Below are 24499 nucleotides of genomic sequence, written 5' to 3' on the forward strand. Positions count from 1 at the left end.
GAGGGTTGAGACTTGAAGGAAAGAGGTAATTATGATAATACAGAGAAGAAACCTTAGAGCTTGGCATCAAGACATGAAACTCAAGAAAATTAAAATTATACAAAGAAAGGACTAATCATTTATTATTTATAAAAATTCACAATTTATTATTTATAAATTCATCCACTGCATGATTTTGTTTTCATTAGAATATTATGTGTGATAGGTTTATAAAGGCTGAAAAATAGTAAATCTTGGGCTGGGGATGTGGCTCAAGCGGTAGCGCGCTCGCCTCGCATGCGTGCGGCCCGGGTTCGATCCTCAGCACCACATACCAACAAAGATGTTGTGTCCGCCGAGAACTAAAAAATAAATATATATATATAAAAAAAAAAGTATTTGCTGAGAAAAAAAAAATAGTAAATCTTGAGATGTCTTCAAAATAAGGTTATGCAGTTTTTCTACCAATAAAAGAATATTCTTATTGTTCGTGCTTATAAGTACTTTTGTTTTTAAGAACTGGGAATGTAGCTCAGTGGTAGAGCCCTTGTCCAGCGTGTGCAAGTCCCTGGGCTTAGCCCCAGAACTGAAAAAAAGAAAGTAAAAAAGAGTAGTACTTTTATTTTAATAATTTTCAGCTCACTTTAAGTCATGGACATAGGTTTTTATACAGCTAGGTAGGATTTGGGCTTTTGAATATTTGGAATTTTGGAATGAGGCTTTTCAAGTTTCTAAAGTAGGCTGCTATTTATTCATAACATGTTTTTATTTATTTATTTATTTACTTATTTATTGGCAGATCATTTCCAAAAGCATGATGTATACTTGTATTGCCATTGTGTTTAACTAAAGATATGGAATGCTAAGAGCATTGCTCTATTTATAATGTGATTGGTTTATTTGAAATTGTGTCTTATATTTGTGTCAAAAAGCTGAATGATGAATGTAGAGGCTTTTTAAAAAAAGAGTTTTTTTTATAGTTATAGATGGACAGCATGCCTTTATTTGTCTAGTTTTTTATGCGGTGCTAAGGATCAAACCTTGTACATGCTAGGCAAGTGCTCTGTCACTCCAGCCCAAATTTAGAGTTTATTGATACAAAACATTCAAATTTTCTTTTTTAAAAATATTTATTTATTTATGTATCTTTAATTTTAGGTGGAAACATTAGTTTGTTTTTATGTGGTGCTGAGGTTCGAACCCAGTGTCTCGCGCATGCTAGGCGTGCACTCTACCACTGAGCCACCACTCCAGCCCAACATTCAAATTTTCAAGTGTAGAATAAAATAAAGTCATCTTAAAGTAGGAAACTCATTTAATAAAATAAAATAAATTAATAAAATAAAATTGAATAAAACTCATTTAAAGTAAACTGACTATAGAATTTTTGAGTTAGAAAATTTATAATGTAACGTAGGGAATGTCTTTACCATTATTACATAAAGCTTTGAAAAAACTTTAAGGCAGTCTTTTTTGTTTGTTTTTTTTTTTTGGTACCAGGGATTGAACTCAGGGGCACTTGATCACTGAGCCATATCCCCAGGCCTATGACAGGGTCTCACTGAGTTGCTTAGCACCTCACAAAATTGCTGAGGCTGGCTTTGAACTCATGATCCTCCTGCCTTCACCTCCCAAGCTGCTAGGATTACAGGCATGCGCCACTGCGCCTGGCAAGGCAGTCGTCTTGAAATGTTAGACGGAATCATTTGCAACTGTTTATAGTAGGTATTCACTAGCCACACACACAGAACAGATTTTCAGAACATAGAATTTCTAGAGGTGGGAAAATGCTTCCAGGTTCTTAAATGCTCATCATATTAGGAGTGCAAACAAAAATTTCAACTTTGTAAGTCATGTTCTAACCCAGTACTAATTTTATAATTAAAGCTAATTTTTAAAAAAATCCATATATTTCTCTTTCCTGTAAGTTAATTATTGTGTGTCTGTGTGTGTGTTTTGCTAGGGGTTGAGCCCAAAGCCTTATGCATGCTAGGCACGTAATTTACCACTGATCCACACCTCCAGCCCTAATTATTCTATTTTATGTGTGCATGGTATGGGGGCCTGTGCATATGGCAAGTGCTCTAACATTACTGAGCTACATCTCCAGCCCTCAAAGCTGATTATTCTTTACTGTCTAGTTATTTATTTAAAGAATATGCAGATAAAGACTGGGGTGACCTAGGACAAGGAAATACTTTTTAATGCTATTATGGAATATTAGAAAAAATCTAATGTTTTCTTTGTTGTTGACATGTTTTTAGAAAAAGGAGACAAATGATTTAAGTAGTATTTAAAATTGCATTTAAATATTTGTTTATTATTTTGAAGTTACTGTTTTTTCTAAGTACCTCCTTTTAACTCTTCAGCATATGAGAATGAAAGAATCCAAAGCTACAAGTGAGGTAGTTTCTAAACTAAAATGAAATGTGATATTTTTATAACATGGTTGTAGAATTTGGGCATCTTTGTAATGAGCTTTGTGGTTTTACTTTCTGTATAATTTAGTTAAAATTAGTTGTTCATTTTATAAAATCACTTTGTTAATTTATGTTGTGGGGTGATTCAGAAAGATGATATTATATATCTATTTATATGTTACATAAATTATAAATGTGTAAATTATGTATTATATTGTATTTATTTATGTATTGTGTGACTCCTGGTGGTGATGTCCTTCAGATTTTTCCATCAACAGTAAATCAAATAGCCTTTTACTCAGTGTAAATTACTAGTAATACTTCATATTAAACATTATCTATAAAAAAAACTGTTGCAAATTACAATTGTCATTTAATCATAGAAGTTCTTTATTGAGATTTGGGCATTCTTCTTAATAGAGGTAGAGAAATTAGTATACAGTAGCTTATGAAAAGGTTCTTAGGCTTTAGTGATAGTATGTTTAAAATATATTAGATTTTAATAATTATTAACATATTTCACAGCAAAAATGCATATTGACTTTCTGGTTTCAGAATTCAGTAAAATAGGGCAAGAAGATATTAAAATTTTATAATTCGGGAAATTCAGAGATCATATGACCAACTCCAAGTTACAAAGGTGGAATTTAGTGTCCAGGCCTTTAGACTTTGAATCTAGGTATGTGTTTTTATTGTGAGAGACACACCAGAGGAGCCACTCACATCTTGTGTTAAATTTTGCCTTTAAAGAATTACATAGACTTCTGACACAGAAGTAATTTATAACAGAATATTTTTATATGACATTAAAAAATGAAGCTTATGCTCGTGATGTTCATTTATCTTTTTAAAATATTTTCTCTGATCACATGGCTTGATGAGTCTATAATAATGTCATTAGTGTTCAGTAAAACACATGGCAAATATTAAATGAATAAGTACTTCATTATTGTTCACTGGTTATTGTTTCTTTTAGAACTAGTATACATACAAACTGGGCATGGTGGTACCGGCCTGTACTCCCAGTGACTCAGGAGGCTGAGAGAGGAGGTGATGACAAGTTTGAGGTCAGCCTCGACAACTAAGTGAGACTCTATCTCAAAATTTAAAAAAATAAAAAGGAGGGCTGGGGATGTGGCTGAGCAGTTAAGCATTCCTAGGTTCAATCCCTGGTAGCAAAAATAATAAAGTAAAATAAAATAAAATTTAAAAATAAATGAATGAATGAATGAAAAAGAAAGAAAAGAACCAGTGATGTAGCTCAGTGGTAAAGCACCCCTAGATTCAATCTCTAGTGCCCCCCAAAATAACAATGACAAGAAACCCCAAAATAAATAGTATACATATGCATAATATTTCTAAGTAGAAAGCTGATTAATTTATATTCTAAATATTTTCTTTAAAATAAGAATGATTGAAAATAGAGTCTCTCTATCTCCCCTGAAATAAGACTAATCATTCTACTCTAATAATCTTGTAGTTGTGAGTCACTTGGTTGTTCTTTAGGACAAGAAAGCATATAGTATCTGGAAAGGATTTATAAAATTCTTTAGGATGAATGAAAATGGAGTTCATTTCAGTGCTAGAATTTTCTTCCTTTCTTTCAACCCTCTTTTGTTTTGTACCCCTTACATTGTAGGGTAGATGATGTGCCTCCAGGAATATCTCTGCTTCCTGACAATATTCTGCAGGTTCTGAGGATCCAGCTGCTACAATGTGTTCAGAAAATGGCAGATGGGTTAGAGGAGCAACAACAAGCCTTATCACTTTTACTTGTCAAGTTCTTTATTATTCTTTGCAGGTATGTGGTACAAAAACAAAAAACACCAATGATCTGTTTTAAAGTAATTATTACCAAAATAGTAATGTATTTATTACTAATAATATTTATTGTTTGTTTGGATCTTTAAAGAGACACTCAGGAATTTCAAAGATTGCTTTAGAGTAAAGACAATGACAGGAGTTTTTAGTTCAGAAAGAAATGATAACACCAGTATTTTCTTTGTGACTCAGCTGTTAATGAAACACACTTTTTTTTTTCCCCCCACCGGTGCTGGGGATTGAATCCAGGGCCTCATGCATGCTAGGCAAGTGCTCTGTCACTGAACCACACCCTGGGCCAATGTATACACATTTTTATTACTATGCATTGTATTTGTGAAAATATATCTTTTTTTTTAACAAAGTATTTTTTAAAAAAATACTTTTTAGTTATAAATGGATGCAATATCTTTATTTTGCTTATTCATCTTTATGTGATGCTGAGGATCGAATCCAGTGCCTCACATGTGTGAGGCAAAGCTCTGCCACTGAACCACAACCTCAGCCCCACAAAGTACTTTTTTTAAATATGTATTTTTTGAGTTGTAGGTGGACACAATACCTTTATTTTATTTTTATGTGGTGCTGAGAATTGAACACAGTGCCTCACGCGTGCCACGTGAGTGCTCTACCATTGAGCCACAGCTCCAGCCTGTAAAAATATCCTTTAACTTCCATTTTATCAGTTTATCAGCAAAGTACAATTATCCTATAGGTTATCCTATTTTCCAGATTTATAGATTAGGTTTGTGGTACTTAAATTTTGGTGTACTGTAAGTATCAACTGGAAAGCTTAGTAGAAATAGAGCTTGAATGTTGCTTATGAAATTTCTGATTCAAAAGGGCTTAAACATCCGGATTTTTCAAAAATTCCACACTAATCTGCACGTAAGAATTATAAAGCTGTTAAGTTAGGAGCATAATGTGCCTCTTGAAATCTGCCCCTTTTTTGTTATCCATGTTCTATGATTTCTTCCATTTTTTTTAACTTTATTATTGCCTCTGTACCATAACAAATTATCTTTGGTTTTTTTTTTTTTAAAGAGAGAGAGAGAGAGAGAGAGAGAGAGAGGGAGAGAGAGACAGAGAGAGAGAGAATTTTAATATTTATTTTTTAGTTTTTGGTGGACACAACATCTTTGTTTGTATTTGTTTGTATGTGGTGATGAGGATCGAACCTGGGCCGCACGCATGCCAGGTGAGCGCGCTACCGCTTGAGCTACATCCCCAGCCTGATTTCTTCCATTTTTTATGTATGTGTGCATATATAAATTTTTTTTGGCAGGTGCTGGGAATTGAACTCAGAGGCACCTGACTATATCCCCAGACCTATTTTATATTTTATTTAGAGACAGGGTCTCACTGAGTTGCTTAGCACCTTGCTGAGGCAGCCTTTGAACTTATGATCCTCCTGCCTCAGCTTCCCGAGTCACTGGGATTACAGGTGTATGCCACTGTCCCTGGCTGTTTTATATTTTAGAGTTAATAGATGAATATGGCCTTTTTTTTCTTTGTTTTGAGAGAGAGAGAGAGAGAAATTTTAATATTTATTTTTTAGTTTTCGGCGGACACAACATCTTTGTTTGTATGTGATGCTAAGGATCGAACCCGGGCCGCATGCATACCAGGCGAGCACGCTACCGCTTGAGCCATGTCCCCAGCCCGATGAATATGGTCTTAATTTAACATTTTAGTCATCTTTGACTTAGTTGCTCATTGCCTTTCATTGCAAAAATTATAAAATGATTGAGGAAGAATTGCTAAAACAGTTCACCCCTAAATTAGGTTCACTAAGAACCTTAGGCATACTTCTGTTTTCCTTTTTTTGATACCAGGGATTGAATCCAGGGGCACTTAATCACTGAGGTGCATCCCAGACTTTCATATTATTTATTTATTAACTTTTTAGTACCAGGTATCGATCCCAGGAGTGTTCAACGACTGAGCCACATCCTCAGCATCCCGCCATTTTTTTTTTTTTGAGAGAGAGAGAGAGAGAGAGAGAGAGAGAAAGAATGAGAGAATTTTAATATTTATTTATTTTTTTAGTTTTCGGTGGACACAACATCTTTCTTTGTATGTGGTGCTGAGGATCGAAACTGGGCCGCACGCATGCCAGGCGAGCGCGCTACCGCTTGAGCCACATCCCCAGCCCTTCGTTTTTATTTTATATCTCCAGAAGAGGTCTCACTAACTTACTTAGAGCCTCACTAAATTGCTGAGGCTGGCTTTGAACTTGCCATCCTCCTGCCTCAACCTTCTGAGCAGCGAGGATTACAGATATGCACCACCGTGCCTGTCTTGTATTTTTTTTTTTAATTGGTTGTTCACAACATTACAAAGCTCTTGACATATCATATTTCATACATTAGATTGAAGTGGGTTATGAACTCCCAATTTTACCCCAAATACAGATTGCAGAATCATGTCGGTTACACATCCAGATTTTTACATACTGCCATATTAGTAATTGTTGTATTCTGCTACCTTTCCTATCCCCTACTATCCCCCCTCCCCTCCCCTCCCATCTTCTCTCTCTACCCCATCTACTGTAATTCATTTCTCTCCTTGTTTATTTTCCCATTCCCCTCACAACCTCTTATATGTAATTTTGTATAGCAATGAGGGTCTCCCTTCATTTCCATGCAATTTCACTTTTCTCTCTCTTTCCCTCCCATCTCATGTCTCTGTTTAAAGTTAATCTTTTCTTCCTGATCTTCCTCCCTACTCTGTTCATAGTTGCTCTCATTATATCAATAAAGACATTTGGTATTTGTTTTTTAGGGATTGGCTAGCTTCACTAAGCATAATCTGCTCTAGTGCCATCCATTTCCCTGCAAATTCTATGATTTTGTTATTTTTTATTGCTGCATAGTACTCCATGGTGTATAGATGCCACATTTTTTTTTATCCATTCATCTATTGAAGGGCATCTGGGTTGGTTCCACAGTCTAGCTATTGTGAATTGTGCTGCTATGAACATCTATGTGGCAGTATCCCTGTAGCATGCTCTTTTAAGGTCTTCAGGGAATAGTCCAAGAAGGGCAATAGCAGGGTCAAATGGTGGTTCCATTCCCAGCTTTCCCAGGAATCTCCATACTGCTTTCCAAATTGGCCGCACCAATTTGCAGTCCCACCAACAATGTACAAGTGTACCCTTTTCTCCACATCCTCGCCAGCACTTGTTGTTGTTTGACTTCATAGTGGCTGCCAATCTTACTGGAGTGAGATGGTATCTTAGGGTGGTTTTGATTTGCATTTCTCTGACTGCTAGAGATGGAGAGCATTTTTTCATGTACTTGTTGATTGATTGTATATCCTCCTCTGAGAAGTGTCTGTTCAGGTCCTTGGCCCATTTGTTGATTGGGTTATTTGTTATCTTATTGTCTAATTTTTTGAGTTCTTTGTATACTCTGGATATTAGGGCTCTATCTGAAGTGTGAGGAGTAAAAATTTGTTCCCAGGATGTAGGCTCCCTATTTACCTCTCTTATTGTTTCTCTTACTGAGAAAAAGCTTTTTAGTTTAAGTAAGTCCCATTTGTTGATTCTTCTTATTAACTCTTGTGCTATGGGTGTCCTATTAAGGAATTTGGAGCCCGACCCCACAATATGTAGATCGGAGCCAACTTTTTCTTCTATCAGACGCAGAGTCTCTGATTTGATATCAAGCTCCTTGATCCATTTTGAGTTAACTTTTGTGCATGGCGAGAGAAAGGGATTCAGTTTCATTTTGTTGCATATGGATTTCCAGTTTTCCCAACACCATTTGTTGAAGATGCTATCCTTCCTCCATTGCATGCTTTTAGCCCCTTTATCAAATATAAGATAGTTGTAACTTTGTGTATTAGTCTCTGTGTCCTCTATTCTATACCATTGGTCCACCCGCCTGTTTTGGTACCAGTACCATGCTGTTTTTGTCACTATTGCTCTGTAATATAGTTTGAAATCTGGTATCGCTATACCGCCTGATTCACACTTCCTGCTTAGAATTGCTTTTGCTATTCTGGGTCTTTTATTTTTCCATATGAATTTCATGATTGCTTTATCTATTTCTACAAGAAATGCCGTTGGGATTTTGATTGGCATTGCATTAAACCTATAGAGAACTTTTGGTAATATCGCCATTTTGATGATGTTAGTTCTGCCTATCCATGAACAGGGTATATTTTTCCATCTTCTAAGATCTTCTTCTACTTCTCTCTTTAGGGTTCTGTAGTTTTCATTGTATAAATCTTTCACCTCTTTTGTTAGGTTGATTCCCAAGTATTTTATTTTTTTTGAGGATATTGTGAATGGAGTGTTTTTCCTCATTTCTGTTTCAGAAGTTTTGTCGCTGATATACAGAAATGCCTTTGATTTATGCGTGTTGATTTTATATCCTGCCACTTTGCTGAATTCATTTATTAGTTCTAGTAGTTTCTTTGTAGATCCTTTTGGGTCTTCTAGGTATAGGATCATGTCGTCCGCAAATAGTGATAATTTAAGTTCTTCTTTTCCTATTTTTATGCCTTTAATTTCTTTTGTCTGTCTAATTGCTCTGGCTAGTATTTCAAGGACTAAATTAAATAGAAGTGGTGAGAGAGGGCATCCCTTTCTTGTTCCAGATATTAGAGGGAATGCCTTCAACTTTTGTCCATTCAGAATGATGCTAGCCTGAGGCTTAGCATAGATAGCTTTTACAATGTCAAGGTAAGTTCCTGTTATTTCTAGTTTTTCTAATGTTTTGAACATAAAGGGATGCTGTACTTTGTCGAATGCTTTCTCTGCGTCTATTGAGATGATCATATGGTTCTTATCTTTAAGTCTATTGATGTGGTGAATAACATTTATTGATTTCCGTATATTGAACCATCCTTGCATCCCAGGGATGAATCCTACTTGATCATGGTGCACAATTTTTTTGATGTGTTTTTGTATTCGATTCGCCAGAATTTTATTGAGGATTTTTGCATCTAGGTTCATTAGAGATATTGGTCTGTAGTTTTCTTTCTTTGAGGTGTCTTTGTCTGGTTTCGGAATCAGGGTGATGTTGGCCTCATAGAATGAATTTGGCAGAGCTCCCTCTTTTTCTATTTCCTGAAATAACTTGAAAAGTATTGGTATTAATTCTTCTTTAAAGGTTTTGTAAAACTCCGCTGTATACCTATCCGGTCCTGGGCTTTTCTTGGTTGGTAGTCTTTTGATTGCTTCTTCAATTTCATCCATTGATATTGGTCTATTCAAATTGTGTCTATCCTCCTGACTCAGTCTGGGCAAATCATATGACTTAAGAAATTTATCGATGTCTTCACTATCTTCTATTTTATTGGAATATAGGTTTTCAAAATAATTTCTATTTGTCTTCTGTATTTCTGTAGCATCTGTTATGATATTGCCTTTTTAATCCTGTATGTTAGTAATTTGAGTTCTCTCTCTTCTTCTCTTCGTTAGGATGGCTAAAGGTCTGTCGATCTTATTTATTTTTTCGAAGAACCAACTTTTAGTTTTGTTAATTTTTTTAATAGTTTCTTTTGTTTCAATTTCATTGATTTCCGCTCTGATTTTAATTATTTCTTGCCTTCTGCTACATTTGCTGTTGTTTTGCTCTTCCTTTTCTAGGGCTTTGAGATGAAGTATGAGCTCATTTATTTGTTGGTTTTTTTCTTTTTTTGAGGAATGACCACCAGGCGATGAATTTCCCTCTTAAAACTGCTTTCATTGTGTCCCATAGATTCCGATATGTTGTGTCTGTATTTTCATTTATCTCTAAGAATTTTTTGATTTCCTCCTTTATGTCTTCTGTAACCCATTGATCATTCAGTAACATGTTGTTCATTTTCCATGTGATGTAGGATTTTTCCTTCCTTCTTTTATCATTGATTTCCAGTTTCATTCCATTATGATCAGATAAAATGCATGGTATTATCTCCACCCCTTTATATTTACTGAGGGTTGCCCTATGGCATAATATATGGTCTATTTTTGAGAAGGATCCATGTGCTGCTGAGAAAAAAGTATATCCATTTGATGATGGTTGATATATTCTATATATGTCAGTTAAGTCTAGGTTATTGATTGTGGTATTGAGTTCTATAGTTTCTTTATTCAACTTTTGTTTGGAGGATCTGTCCAATGGTGAGAGAGGTGTGTTGAAGTCACCCATAATTATTGTGTTGTGGTCTATTTGATTCTTGAACTTGAGGAGAATTTGTTTTATGAATGTCGCAGCACCATTATTTGGTGCATAAATATTGATAATTGTTATGTCTTGTTGGTGAATAGTTCTTTTAACAGTATATAATGTCCTTCCTTATCCCTTTTGATTAACTTAGTCTTGAAGTCGATTTTATTCGATATGAGGATGGCCACCTCTGCTTGCTTACGAGGACCGTGTGCGTGGTATATTTTTTCCCATCCTTTCACCTTCAGCCTGTGTATGTCTTTTCCAATCAGATGTGTCTCCTGGAGGCAGCATATTGTTGGATTTGTTTTTTAAATCCATGATACCAGCCTATGTCGCTTTATTGGAGAATTTAAGCCATTAACATTCAGAGTTACTATTGATATATGGTTTGTACTTCCAGCCATGTTTGATTATTTATCCTTTTTGAAAAAAATTTAGTTTGTTTCTTTATGATTATCTTTCCCCTCGCCCTCTGTGTTTACCGAGGCACTTCCCACTGATGGTTTTGGTTATTGTTTTTCATTTCTTCCTCGTGTAGTGTTTTGCTCAAAATGCTTTGCAATGCTGGTTTTCTGGCTGCAAATTCTTTTAACTTTTGTTTATCATGAAAGATTTTTATTTCGTTGTCATACCTGAAGCTTAATTTTGCTGGGTACAGAATTCTTGGTTGGTATCCATTGTCTTTCAGTGTTTGAAATACGTTGTTCCAGGATCTTCTCGCTTTCAGCGTCTGTGATAAAAAATCCGTTGTTAACCTTATTGGTTTACCCCTAAATGTAATCTGCCTCCTTTCTCTTATAGCTTTTAATATTTTCTCTTTGTTCTGTATATTGGATATCTTCATAACAACGTGTCTTGGCGTTGGTCTACTGTGATTTTGTTTGCTCGGTGTCCTGTATGCATCTTCAATTTGTATATCTGTTTCCTTTTTTATTTCTGGAAAGTTTTCTGTAATTATTTCTTTCTTTTTTTTTTTTTTAAATATTTATTTATTTATTAGTTATTGGCGGACACAACATCTTTGTTTGTATGTGGTGCTGGAGGATCGAACCCGGGCCGCACGCATTCCAGGAGGGCGCGCTACCGCTTGAGCCACATCCCCAGCCCTTCTGTAATTATTTCATTCAGCAGGTTACTCATTCCCTTGGTTTGAATCTCTGTCCCTTCTTCTATCCCGATGACTCGTAAGTTTGGTTTTTTTATGTTATCCCATAACTCTTGGATGTTTTTCTCGTGATTTTTTACCAGCCTTTCTGAGATGGCTAGACTCTTTTCAAGATGGTATATTTTGTCTTCATTATCTGACGTTCTGGCTTCTACTTGCTCCACTCTGTTAGTGATACTCTCAGTTGAGTTTTTAATTTGGTTTATCGTTTCCTTCATTTATAGAATTATTGTTTGATTATTTTTTATAATCTCTATCTCCTGATAAAGATGCTTAACTTCTTCTTTTATCTGTTTATGTAATTCATTCTCAATGGGTTCTTTCGCTGCTTGAATTTGCTGTCTCGTATCCTCTTTAAGGTTCCATTCCATCTGTCTAAGGTGTTCCTTGAGTTCTTTATATGACCATTTTTCTGATGACTCTAGGTCCTCCTGAATATTTAGGCTGTCCTGCATTGTTTGTACTCCTTTTCTTCCTTGCTTTTTCAAGTTGCTCATGTTACTTCTTGTTCTGTTTGACTGCTGAGTTACTGTTTACTCCTATAAATTTATTTGATGCTTGGGAGGAAAGGTATTAGAAGGGAAGGGAAGAAGTCACTAAAGAGAATAAGAGTAAGCAGTTAGAATTCAAGGAAGGGGGAATAAGAAAATTGAAAAGAAATGAAAAGACAAAAGAAGAAAAATAATAGGAAATAAAAAAAGAAAAAAAATTTTAAAAAAAGTTAAAAAAAATAATAAAAAATTAACATTAAAATTAGAAGAAAAAAAATTAAAAAAATTGTAAAAATAAAAAATTTAAAAAACAAGAAAGAAAAATGAAAATGAAAGAAAAAACCCAAATCAAAAAAAAGAGAGAAAAAAAAACTAATAAATGCAGTCTTAGAATTTGATTAAGTTCTCTTCCAGTAGGTGGCGCTGTGTCCACCAGGCCAAGTCTCTCCTGTCAATACGCAGGAACCAATCTCTGTGCAGAAGCTCCTCCTCCCAGACTGGGCGAGTCTCCAATCCTGAGTGCCTAGGGCCTCTTGTGTGTAGTCACTTCCTCACTTTTCCTCTAGCCAGTTCCCTCTCACGGTTGCCGCTCACCACAATACTGGCTACTCGCCAGGTCTGCTGCTCCTGGGAGCCCTGTTTTCATGGACGACTGGGCACACTCTCCCCGTTTGCCATTCCCTCAGACCCTAAGTTTGTAGAGCTTGGGGCTGAGAATCCTCAGCGAATTTTACTTGCCCTCCGGTAGCCACGCCCCCGGTACCTGGTGCAAGAGACCTCAGTTGTCAGCACTGGTGAGAGCAGTAGCTGGGAGTTCCGAGCCACGGGTCCCGTGCCACGTCTGATTCCCTCCGACTGGCTATCGTGCTCACGGGAGAGCTGGAAGGGGTCCTTACGGGAGAGCTGGGAGGGGCCCTTAAGGTTTTCCTGATGTGTGGAGAGGGAAGGCTAGGGAATTACACACCTGTAGCCGCAGGTTTCAATGAAGTTATCTCCTCCGCCGCAGTCTGGTGACGTCAGTTCTCTGCCATGGTGGTATCTCTTGCAAATGGCGACAGTTTGTTTCCCTTTGCCGGGTGACCAATGCAACGGGTGGGTCCTTACTGTCTCTCCCAAGCCCCGTTTCAAACCTGTGGCCACTACCTATGGAGGCTCGGTTGGCATTTACCTCCGTAGGAACAGAAGGGCCGACCAGTTGTTTCAGCCGGATGGATTAGTGCTGAGTCACAGCTGTTTGTCTGCGGGAAGCAGGCGATCGGGAGCTTGAATTCAGCCGATCTGGGCTCAGTGTGTGTTCTGAGAGTCCCAGACTGATCGCCCCAGATCCACGTCAGTTCAGCATTGCCTAGTGATCCTGCCGTTCCCCGGAAATCTCCATGCTGCCCTGCCCCCGCCCCCCATGTCCTCTGAGTGTGTCTTGTATTTTTTGAGATAGGTTTTGGCCATGAACTGAGGATGGTGTTTGTTTGTTATAATTAGTTATACATGATAGTAGAATGTATTTTGATATATTATACAAACATGGGGTATAACTTCTCATTCTTCTGGTTGTACATGATATAGAATTACATTGGTCATGTAATCATATATGCACAGAGTATATTAATGTCCAGTTCATTCTGTTGTCTTTTCTATTCCCATTCCCCCTCCCTCCCCTTCATTCCCCTTTGTTTAATCTAAAGTACTTCTATTCTGATGCTGGTCCTGAAGTTGGAATCCTCCTGTCTCAGCCTCTTGAGCCACTGGGATTACAGGTGTGCACCACTGTGCCCAGCCACTAATTCAGCTTTAACTGTGTGTAAAATGTTATATTCACTTTTTTAATATTTATTTTTTAGTTGTAGTTGGACACAATACCTTTATTTTATTTATTTATTTTTATGTGGTGCTGAGCATTGAACCCAGGGCCTCGCATGTGCTATGCAAGCGCTCAGCAAATGCTCTACTGCAGAGCTATGACCCCAGCCCATGTTCACTTTTTTAAAAAATTATTTTTTTATTTGTTTAAATTAGTTATATATGTTGGTAGAAAGCGCTTATATACTTTGATATATCATACATAGATGGTATATAATTTCTCGTTTTTCTGAGTATACATATTGTAGGATATCATATTGGTCATAGTCACATATATACATAAAGTAATAATGTCTGTTTCATTCTACTATCTTTCTTATCCCCACATCCCCTATTCACTTTTTAATATAAGCTTTATTAGGAGATAATTAACATACCATACAAGTCATCCACTTAAATGTATTATTTGGTGGTTTTTGCCCAGTGTGGTGGCACACATATCTAAAGTTAGCTACTTGGGAGGCTGAGGGAGGAAGAATGCAAGTTTGAGGCAATTTAACAAGACCCTGTCTCAACAAGGACTGGGGATATAGTTTACTGCTTGAATAGCATGTCTGAGGTCCTGGTTACTGAAAGAAAATAATAAAGTATTATTCATTGGTTTTAAACATATTTAGAACATATTTATGAGCTTATAAGGAAACTCTCAGTACTCATTGATATCACTCCCTATTCATTCTGTCTCCATCCTTTGGTAACCACTATCTACTTCTGTTTCATCAAAATGAATGTTTCATAGAAATGAAATTATATATTATGTGGTCCTTTGTGACTTACCATAATATTTTCAAGGTTCATCCATTTTGTAGAATACATTGATACTTCATTTCTTTTTGTGGCTGTATAATAATCCATCATGGATATATCATTTTATCCATTTATATTTTTCATTACAGGTTAATTAGTTGGCATGAAGTGGTATCTCATTATGATTTGACTTGCATGTGATTTTTCAAGGCCCATGATGTGGAACATTTTTTCATGTGCTTATTGGTTATAATTATTGGAAATATAATGTGAGTTACATGTAAACTTTAAAATTTTCTAGTATCATTAAGAAGAGGAGAAACAGCCAAGATGACATGCTGGTCTGACTTTTTGCATTAAGAAACCTGTTAATTTAATTAATTTTTTCTGTTCCCTTAGCATTTAGTGGATTTTTTTTTTTGGGGGGGGTGGCATTGGGGATTTAACCCAGTGGCAGTTTCCACTAAGCTACATACATCTCCAGTCCTTTTTATTTTTTATTTTGAGACAGGATCTCACTAAGTTGCTTAGGGCCTCACTAAGTTGCTGAGGCTGGCGTTGTACTTGTGATCTTCCTGTCTCAGCCTCCTGAGCCACTGGGATTGCAGGTTTGCACCACTGAGCCTAGGACATTTACTGGACTTTATTTTTATTTATTCCTTTATTTTATATAGTTTTTAGTTGTTGATAGAACTTTATTTATATGTGGTGCTGAGAATTGAAGCCATTGCCTCACACGTGCTAGATAAGTGCTCTACCACTGAGCTACAACCCCAGCCCTGGATTTTAAAATGTATTTTATGAAGTCCCAGTGGTACAGAAAATGAATGAACTTTACTCTTGAAATTATGCAAAAAAACCTTCAGATGTAGTAAATATTAGCATATTATATGTCATACTTCAGTCTTATAAAAATGGAATAAAATCAGGGCCATATTTTAATTAAACATGAATCACTCACTGACCTGCTTTAAACAGGATGTGAAATTATACTCTCTTAGAGTATGTAAATATGCCAGTAATCCTTCTATTGAGGGATTTTAATGTAGTTGAGGAAATAGAAGAATGAAAAGGGAATTGTAATTAAAAAAGCAAAGTGAAACCTATAAAGCAACATGTGGTATAATGGTGACACTATATACAAAATCTAAACTAATAATCTGTGTAGGGAAAATACAACCTTTAAATAAATAATCTAGATTGAAATAATTGCTTATGTTCAGGTTATAAGAATATTGGTCAGCCAGGCATGGTGGTGCATGCCTGTAATCCCAGCAGCTCAGGAGGCTGAGGCAGGAGGATCCTGAGTTCAAAGCCAGACTCATAAACTTAGTGAGGACCTAAGCAACTCAGTGAGGCCTTGTCTCTAAATGAAAAACAATATAAAAAAGTTTCAGCACCCCTGGGTTCAATTCCCAGTACTAAAAAGAGGAGAAAAAAAAAAAAAAAGAATATTGGTGGGTTTTTTTTCCTTCTGGTTCTAATTTGTGGTTTTGTCTAATTTTCCTATAAGTAGATACAAGTCTACTTGTCTGAGAAATTGTGGTCTTATATAATATTTGCTATCTTAAACATATTCTGTTGATAGTAAGTAAATGGTGCTTGAGGTGTATTTTACATTTGTGGGAAAAGAGCTATATAACTATATTGATTTTATGTTTTAATAAGTATCAGTTGTAGTTTGTTCACCCATACCTGTCCTCAAAATTCAAGCTTAGTACACATTTTGTTCACCTTTCAAGTGTAATAAAAATATGATTTTTTTTGTCATAGAAATCTATCAAACGTGGAAGAAATTGGAACATGCTCTTATATTAATCATGTTATCACCATGACAACACTGTATATTCAGCAAGTAGGTGTGAACTAATATGTTATTCCTTTTTGGTACTTATTGAGACTTTTTTTAAAATATTATAATTAATGTAATTAAATGTTTTCATAGGATGTAATAGTTGATAAGAGAATTTAAATTATCATTGGGTAGTAAATATTTCAGAAATCTTATACATACTAGTTTAAATGTATACAAGTAGCTGTTATGTTATTTTAACTTAACAAATTAAAGTGTTTTGTAAATGGCTTTTTAAAATGACCCAGTTTGTGAATTTGATGTATTTATGTAGTTAGCTACTAAATATCGTATTGCAAACATCATTTTTCTCAAAAGAGGATTTGCTATTTTAAACATATACTAGGAAAAATTTAAATTATGAGAGGGTATATCTAGTCTATATGATTAAATGACCCCTTTTGCCTCAAAAGGAAGTTATTTGAATAAAAATGATTTATTGTTAGATGGTGAATGAAACATGTCTAATTTTATGTTTAACTTTATTCTCAGTTAAAAAGCCTAAAAAAAGAGAAGGAAATGGCCGATCAAACATCAATTGAAGAATTTGTGATCCATGCATTGGCATTTTGTGAAAGTTTATATGATCCATATAGAAATTGGAGACAAAGAATTTCAGGGTATGTCTTATAAATCACATTATTTAGAACGTGAATGTAAGAATATATGTGATTTTTTCAAAGTGAAAGCAATTGTAAAGGTGTGTATAATACCCACAGATTTAACTCTGAGATAAATATGTTAGAGGTAATGAATTAGTGATAAATGATACTTCCAGATAATTAAATGTACTCTGAAGTTGTATTTTGTAATGCTATTGAGTACTGCTAATTTGATAAGAAATGTTAAAAGCATATAAATAGAGTACTACAGTTTTTAAAGAAAATTTCCATTTACAGAACATTTTACTACTAGGAGTATATATTGCTCAGTGGTATATATGGAAGGCTTTACATTTGATTTACAGCATCCCCAAATACACATATTTCAAATTTTCAAATACCTTGTAGCAATGTTTTCTTTTTCTTTCCATGGTGCTAGGGATTGAACCCAGGGCCTCCTACATGCTAGGCAAGTGTTCTGCTGGTGAGCTACATCAACTATTTATTTTTAATTGTGAGCATGTATCAGTCAAGGTCCAGTCAAGGCAAACTAAAACCATACTAGATATTAAAAGACAATGTAATACTAGGAAATTATTAAACAGATATTAGAGAACTGAAAAAGCAAAGGTGGGACATACAGATAGTACAGAGATAGTGACTTCATGAAAGTTACCTTCTTGAGGCTTTGGGAACAAGGGGAAAAAATTGGAAGTATCAGAATCAAGATGTTCGGAGAATAGGCCCACTTACCCTCTAGAAACTCTGAAGAAGGAGCATTGCTCAGCTGGTACTGGTATTGCTGACTAGCTGGGAACATACTGGTTCTGGGACTGCCAAAACTGAATTAAGGACAGAAATCAATTGCCATTTCTTTAATTAAGAACTGTTGGGCTGGGGATGTGGCTCAAGCAATAATGCGCTCGCCTGGCATGCGTGCGGCCCAGGTTCGACCCTCAGCACCACATACAAACAAAGATGTTGTGTCCGCTGAAAACTAAAAAAAAAAAAAAAAAATATTAAAAAATAAAAAAAAAAAAAGAACTGTTGTAGGGGCAATGTCAATGGTAAGTATAGAAAAGAATAAGAATAGGGAAGCAGTGCCTGGTTGACTTTTTCTTCTGGCTTCCATCTGGTACCCACTATTGGGCATCCCCAAAGGAAGGCAGCTGGAAAACAAAGAAATAATTTTCATTGTCAGCTCCAGCATCAGAAAGCAGAGAAGATGTAGGATTGTGTGTTTGTAGCATACTGGCTGTTAAACTACGATGCGAAGAAAAGACCACTGACTCCAATTTTGAATCAAATTAAAGCAAGCTTATATTTGTGTACACTGGAGCTGGCCAGCACTGTCTCTCCCAAATACCCCAGGCTAGAGATCATTCCCCCAGCTTTCCAGGAACACGATTTTATAGCACAAAAAGTTGCAAAGGGGGGTGTCTTGAGAACTTACAGAGAACAGGATTTTGACAAGCATAATACAAAGCAGATAGCAGGTTAATGATCTACATGGCATGACATTTCAAGGTAGGGAGTAAATTCAGATCCCAACATCAGGCACCATTGAGGTTTCAGAGAGGGTTGTTACCTTGTCAGTGGGAGTCAGGATTTATGAGGCACCACTAAGATTATAGAGAGGGTTGTTATTTGGTCAGGGAAAGCGAGGCTTGGGTGAGTTCAAGGCATGGGCAGGAATTGCAAACAAGTTTAGAAATTACAGTAATTTATAATAAAACAGAGATTAACTTTTCATGACTTTGTGACAAGATGGCTCCCAACCTTAAAATGGAATTAGGTTGGGTTCATCAGTGATAGTAGCTTATTATCAATTCAGAGCTCAAAGAATTTTTTAAACTCACATGTTGTTCTTATCTGTGGGCATAGAATAGGAAGAATTGTATTATCACCCTCAGTGAGACCTCTTTTCAAATTTTCTAAAATCTGCTTAAGATATTTCCATTTTCACTGTCAATTTAACCTGACGCCATTTAGAAATAATTCCTACTTCCTGCAACATGGTCACAATTTTGTTTCAAAAATTCAGATTTTCACTGAATTTCAGTGTTTTTTATAGGCATCGTGTACCCTCACTTTGAATAGATGAAGAATGTATAACTGAGAGAACATCTGTATAAACTATGTGGCAATATACTTTGTATGTGCTATATAGTAATAAGATTTTATTTTCTTCAAATGGGGTCTTGCTGTGTTGCCCATGCTGGCCTCAAACTCAAGATCCTTCTGCCTTAACCTCCTGAATAACTGGGATTATAAGCATGGTATAATTTATTGAAATAAGAATATATCCTAGTGAGGGGATGAGGAAATGTTGGTTAAAGGACATAAATTTTCATTTAGACAGGAAGAATATGTTCAAGAGATAAGTTTTACAACATAGTGACTCTGTTAAAAACAATGTATTTTAGGGGCTGAGGCTGTAGCTCAGTGGTAGAGCTCTTGTTTAGCATGTGCGAGGCACTGGGTATTATCCTCAGCACTACATAAAAACCAGTAAGTAAAGGCATTGTGTCCATCTCCAACTAAAAATAAAAGGAAAAAACCCAACCAAAAATACCCCAAATTTTAATACTTGAAAATGGCTAAGACAATAGTATGTTAAGCCAGGTGTCTAGGCATGGTGGTGCATACCTGTAACTACAGTGATTTGGGAGGCTGAGGCAGGAGGATCATAAGTTGAAGGCCAGCCTTAGCAATTTTTTGAGCAACTTAGTGACTCCCTATCTCAAAATAAAATGTAAAAAAAGATCTGGGGATGTAGCATATTGGAAAAGTGTCCCTGGGTTTAATTACTATTACCAAATAAAAAGAGTAGTATGTGGGGTATTACATATGTTAATTAGCTAGATTTGGCAATTCTGTAGTATATACATATTTCAGAATATCATGTTGTATACAATAAATAAATATGCATTTATTGTCAATTTATTTTTAAAAAAGAAGATATCCTTTAGTTAAGGCAAGAAGAGAAATAATAGGAACATGTGCTTCAATTATGAAAATACAAGAATCCTCTCTGAGTGTTTCTACGTTTACTATACACCTTGAGAGAATTTGTCTATATGAGTTTGGTTCTCCAGAAAAATAGAACCAATAGAATGTGTAGGATTTGTGTGTGTGTGTGTGTATGTGTGTGTGTGTGTGTGTGTGTGTGTGAGGGGGCACTGAATTTTTATAAGGAACTGGTTGTGTAATTACAGAATCTGTTAAGTCCAAATCTTCAGTGTAGCTTGGTAGGTGTGAGACCTGTTTTGGTCAGCTTTGTCACTGCTGATTAAAAGACTGACCAGAGCAATTTTTGAGAGGAAAAGTTTATTTGGGGGCTCATGGTTTCAGTCATTTTTTTTTTAGTTGTAGATGGACACAATACCTTTATTTTATTTATTTAGTTTTTATGTGGTGCTGAGGATTAAATCCAGTGCGTCACACGTGCTGGGAAAGTGCTCTACCACTGAGCCATAACTCCAGCCTGGTTTCAATTGTAATTTATAGACAGAAGGCTCCATTCTTTGGGGCTCAACAAGAGGCAGGACATCATGATGGAAGAGTGTGGTGGAAGGCAGCAGCTCACTTGTTGATCAGGCAGCAGAGAGAGAGAGAGAGAGAGAGACTCTACTTACCAGATACAAAATATATACCCCAAAGGTACACCTGCAATGACCCACTTCCTCCAGCCACACCTCCCCACCTTCAGTCATTGCTCAGTTAATCCCATTAGGGGGTTATTTCAGTGATTGGTTAAGGCTCCCATAACCCAATCATTTCTCCTCTAAATCTTCTTGCATTGTCTCTCACACATGAACTTTTGGGGGACACCTCACATCCAAACCATAACAAGACCCAAGAGAACCAGTGGTGGTAGGGTGGCAGGTGGACACGCAGAAGAGCCAAAGATGCAGATTAAGTGCCATGGGAGACTTGGTCTGTTAGAGAATTCCTTGTTGCTCAGGGAAGCTAGTCTTTATTCTATTCAGGCTTTCAACATTATGGAAGACAATATGCTTTACCCAGAGCCCACCAATTTACCAGTTATTCTTATCCCAAGACACCTGCCAAGTTAATAAAGTTAGCCATCACATAGTCCTTACACTTCTTGACTGTTTATTAATGGGAAGGTACTAATAACCTTCTGAACACTTTCTTTTCTCTTGAATTATGTGCTTTTTTTCCAGAGAGAAAGTCTTTGAATTTCTTTTGTAAAGATTTTGTGTCACTCAGAATATACTAGATTATGATAGTTTAATAAACAAGGGGCACAGAATAATGAAGGTTTATTTATGGTTCATGCTATCTGTCTAGTACTGTGGGTATTCAGGAGGTTCTGCTTACCCTCGTCACTCAAGGTCCCAACCTGACAGAACATCCAGCTTGTTAGGCTTTGCTATTTTCTACATGAGAGAGACAAGAAAGTGGTACAGGATCTCACATTGATAATTGAATGTTCTTTTGCAGTCATGTCATGTGACATAAAACATTTTCATTCTGAACTCATAAGTCAGAACTAATGACATGTCCCTAACTACCACAAAGGGGCAAGAAGTTCAGTTCTATGATATGACTAGAAGTGCTGTAGAAATGGAAGTAGTTGCATATAACATTATTACTACCTTTTGCCTCTCCCTGTACGTTGTTTATGTTTCTCTAAAGATGCAAAGAGGTAAATAGCAGTGCTTTGTTTGTAGCCTTGATACTCATTTTGGACTTTGGTTCCCAAAGAATGGGAACCTCTATTTTGACATGCATGCCAGAGATTTCTCAAAGGAAAGCGTATTTCTTCCTCCTACTCTTTGTCATGTCTCCATTTTCCACCTTATGCTTATCACCAATGGCAAATCTAAGAGAACATTTTAAGTTTTGAAACAATGACAGAATTTCTTTTTATAGACAGCAAGGCAGGTACAGAAAGGAACATAAAATCAGTCTGAAAATGATAGAGGAGAGTCTTTTAAAGAAATCCTTAAAATAAGAGCAAAATGAATTCAAATATATGGGAAAGAGAAGATTTATAAAAAGATAGACCTGATACATTTTTTTAAAAGAGAGAGTGAGAGAGGAGAGAGAGAGAGAGAGAGAGAGAGAGAGAGAGAGAGAGAGAGAGAGAGAGAATTTTTTAATATTTATTTTTTAGTTCTCGGCGGACACAACATCTTTGTTGGTATGTGGTGCTGAGGATCGAACCCGGGCTGCACGCATGCCAGGCGAGCGCACTACCGCTTGAGCCACATCCCCAGCCCAGACCTGATAAATTTAAGGAGAGTAAAATTGGTAATTGAAAACAATTGTAGTTTTTGACAGCTACAAACAAGAAGAAAATTTTTAAATAGTATAACATATAGAAAAAGAATTCTACATATTTAAGATGGCAACTGAAAGGGGAATGGAATAGAAGATAAATAGTGGCATTTAATGAGTACTTGCAATATATTTGCCAGGAATTATGCTTGAAGCTGTATATTATCTTTAATATTGCATAGCAGTCTTGCCAGTGATATAAGAACAACTTCAGAGGTAAATGGTAAAGCAAGGAATTCAGACTTGAGATTCTTTGACTTTGACCGGGAGATTCAAATCATCGACTTAGGAGAAATTGCTCATGGAAAAACCATACACAAGATCTGTAGCAATAACTTACATTTTATTTATATTACTTTTGATTCTGAAGTTAAATGGAAATTTGGAATGTATATATTTTTATGCATTTGTGTGCTTATTGTTTACCCCCCAAACCGGATAGAACATATTTAATTAAAATCAGCATAATTCCAATCATGATCATTTAAATTTTTATGAAATTTCTTGTTTGATGAAACAAATGGATGCTCTTCATACCACATGTAAGTTAGGTTAGTTTTTACATTATTTTTTTAGTTGTAGATGGACACAATACCTTTATTTTGTTTATTTTTATTTGGAGCTGGGAGTGAAAAAGCCAGTGTCTCCCACTTGGCTAGCACCCTACCGCTGAGCCATAGCTCCAGCACCCCTGTAATCCAGTTTTATTGGTCTGTTAGTTCAGGTTTTTTTTTTTTTTTGTTCGCAGAATCCCACAGAATAATTTCCTCAAGTGGAAATAAAATAAGTCTATTGGAAAGAAATCTTCCCTCAAAGTGACTTGTTCATTCATTCTGACATGTATTTAAATATGTATTTATTAAGTGCTTCTCTGTTCTCAGCGCAAGTTTAGTAGGACTCATTGCCTTCCTATAGAAAAATAACATGTATCCCCTGGGGTTCCTATTTGCTGGGGCAATATTTGCACAAAATAATTACAGAATTGAATTACTGTAGTAATTCTTGAATTCAAGAGTTCATATCAGTGGTAGCTAAGGAAGATATGAAAGCTATTGTATATAGTATAATACCTAGTGCCAATTAGTAAATGTGCAGAGGATGCTGGAGTTGTAAAAATTTATCATTTTGATTTGCACATTATAGTAAAGAATGGATAAGGCAATTTTGCCTTATTAATTATTAATGGAGAATAAATACAGGGGAAAGTTTTGATTAGAGTATGAGGTACCTGTGCGAGGTAACCAGCATCCCAGCAGAGCAGATTCCTGCTAGAAGGTGTGAGCCTCCTGGGGTCGGGGGAGTCAGAAATAATCAGTAAGAAATGAAGACAAAGCCAGAGATTAGATTTAAAAGGGGAGCACCTGATGGGTGTCACAGCCCTGATAGGAACTGGAACTGAACAACTGAAAAAGCCCCAATTCTTTTTTTTTTTCTTTTATTTTTTTTTAATTATTTTTTATTGGTTGTTCACAACATTACAAAGCTCTTGACATATCATATTTCATACATTAGAGTGAAGTGGGTTATGAACCAGGGGAAGTACATCAAAGGCAGGGATAAGGTTTCAGGGTGGGAGGGATCTTGTTTCTTGGTGTATCTGGGATCTTGCAATAAACCGGTTGTTTGGTGCTCCATAGGTTACACCCATATCCTGAGGGTTGTGTTTGATCCTAAGGCTGTGAGCTGAGGCAGGGCACCAACTTGATCTGTGGTTTCAAACTGGGGAATTTCACCCAGGATTTCCCAGAAAAGCAGCTTCCCTGCTCTGTGTTCACTCAAAACAAACCCATAATTCATATATGGGTTCCAACAGAGCATGATATTTGCATGATTTAAAATATCTTCCCACAGATTATTGCATATAAATAATTGAGTAATAATTTTGGACAGTACTGGACCAAATAATCCGGTGACTAAAAAACATTATTAGTAAGAAGCAGATAAACATCTTATGCCTCTATATGTGATATCCTAAGAAAGACACGTGATTGCTTTTGTGATATTCTGTCTAAACATAATCTGAAATCATTTGTGAGGAAACACCAAGCAAATCCTAAAGATTTGTATTCCAATTCTAATTTTTTAAAGAAG

The 24499-nt window shown here is 36.0% G+C and overlaps 1 protein-coding gene across 7 annotated transcripts in view; it reads left to right on the forward strand.

The window, feature by feature from the left end:
* Positions 1-24499, forward strand: part of NBEAL1 (neurobeachin like 1) — a 199488-nt gene that overhangs the window by 22987 nt on the left and 152002 nt on the right. For all 7 annotated transcript variants that reach the window (XR_014017998.1, XM_081261110.1, XM_081261111.1 and 4 more), the window contains exons 4-6: positions 4039-4200; positions 16418-16499; positions 16989-17116. Coding sequence is in view for 6 of the 7 variants with exons in the window: in XM_081261110.1 (XP_081117236.1) it covers positions 4039-4200; positions 16418-16499; positions 16989-17116 (372 nt within the window). In the remaining variant the exon portion in view is untranslated. The remainder of the gene's footprint in view (positions 1-4038; positions 4201-16417; positions 16500-16988; positions 17117-24499) is intronic.

The sequence above is a fragment of the Spermophilus citellus genome (assembly GCF_964194105.1).
Source record: "Spermophilus citellus genome assembly, chromosome: 11".
Lineage (NCBI taxonomy): Eukaryota > Metazoa > Chordata > Mammalia > Rodentia > Sciuridae > Spermophilus > Spermophilus citellus.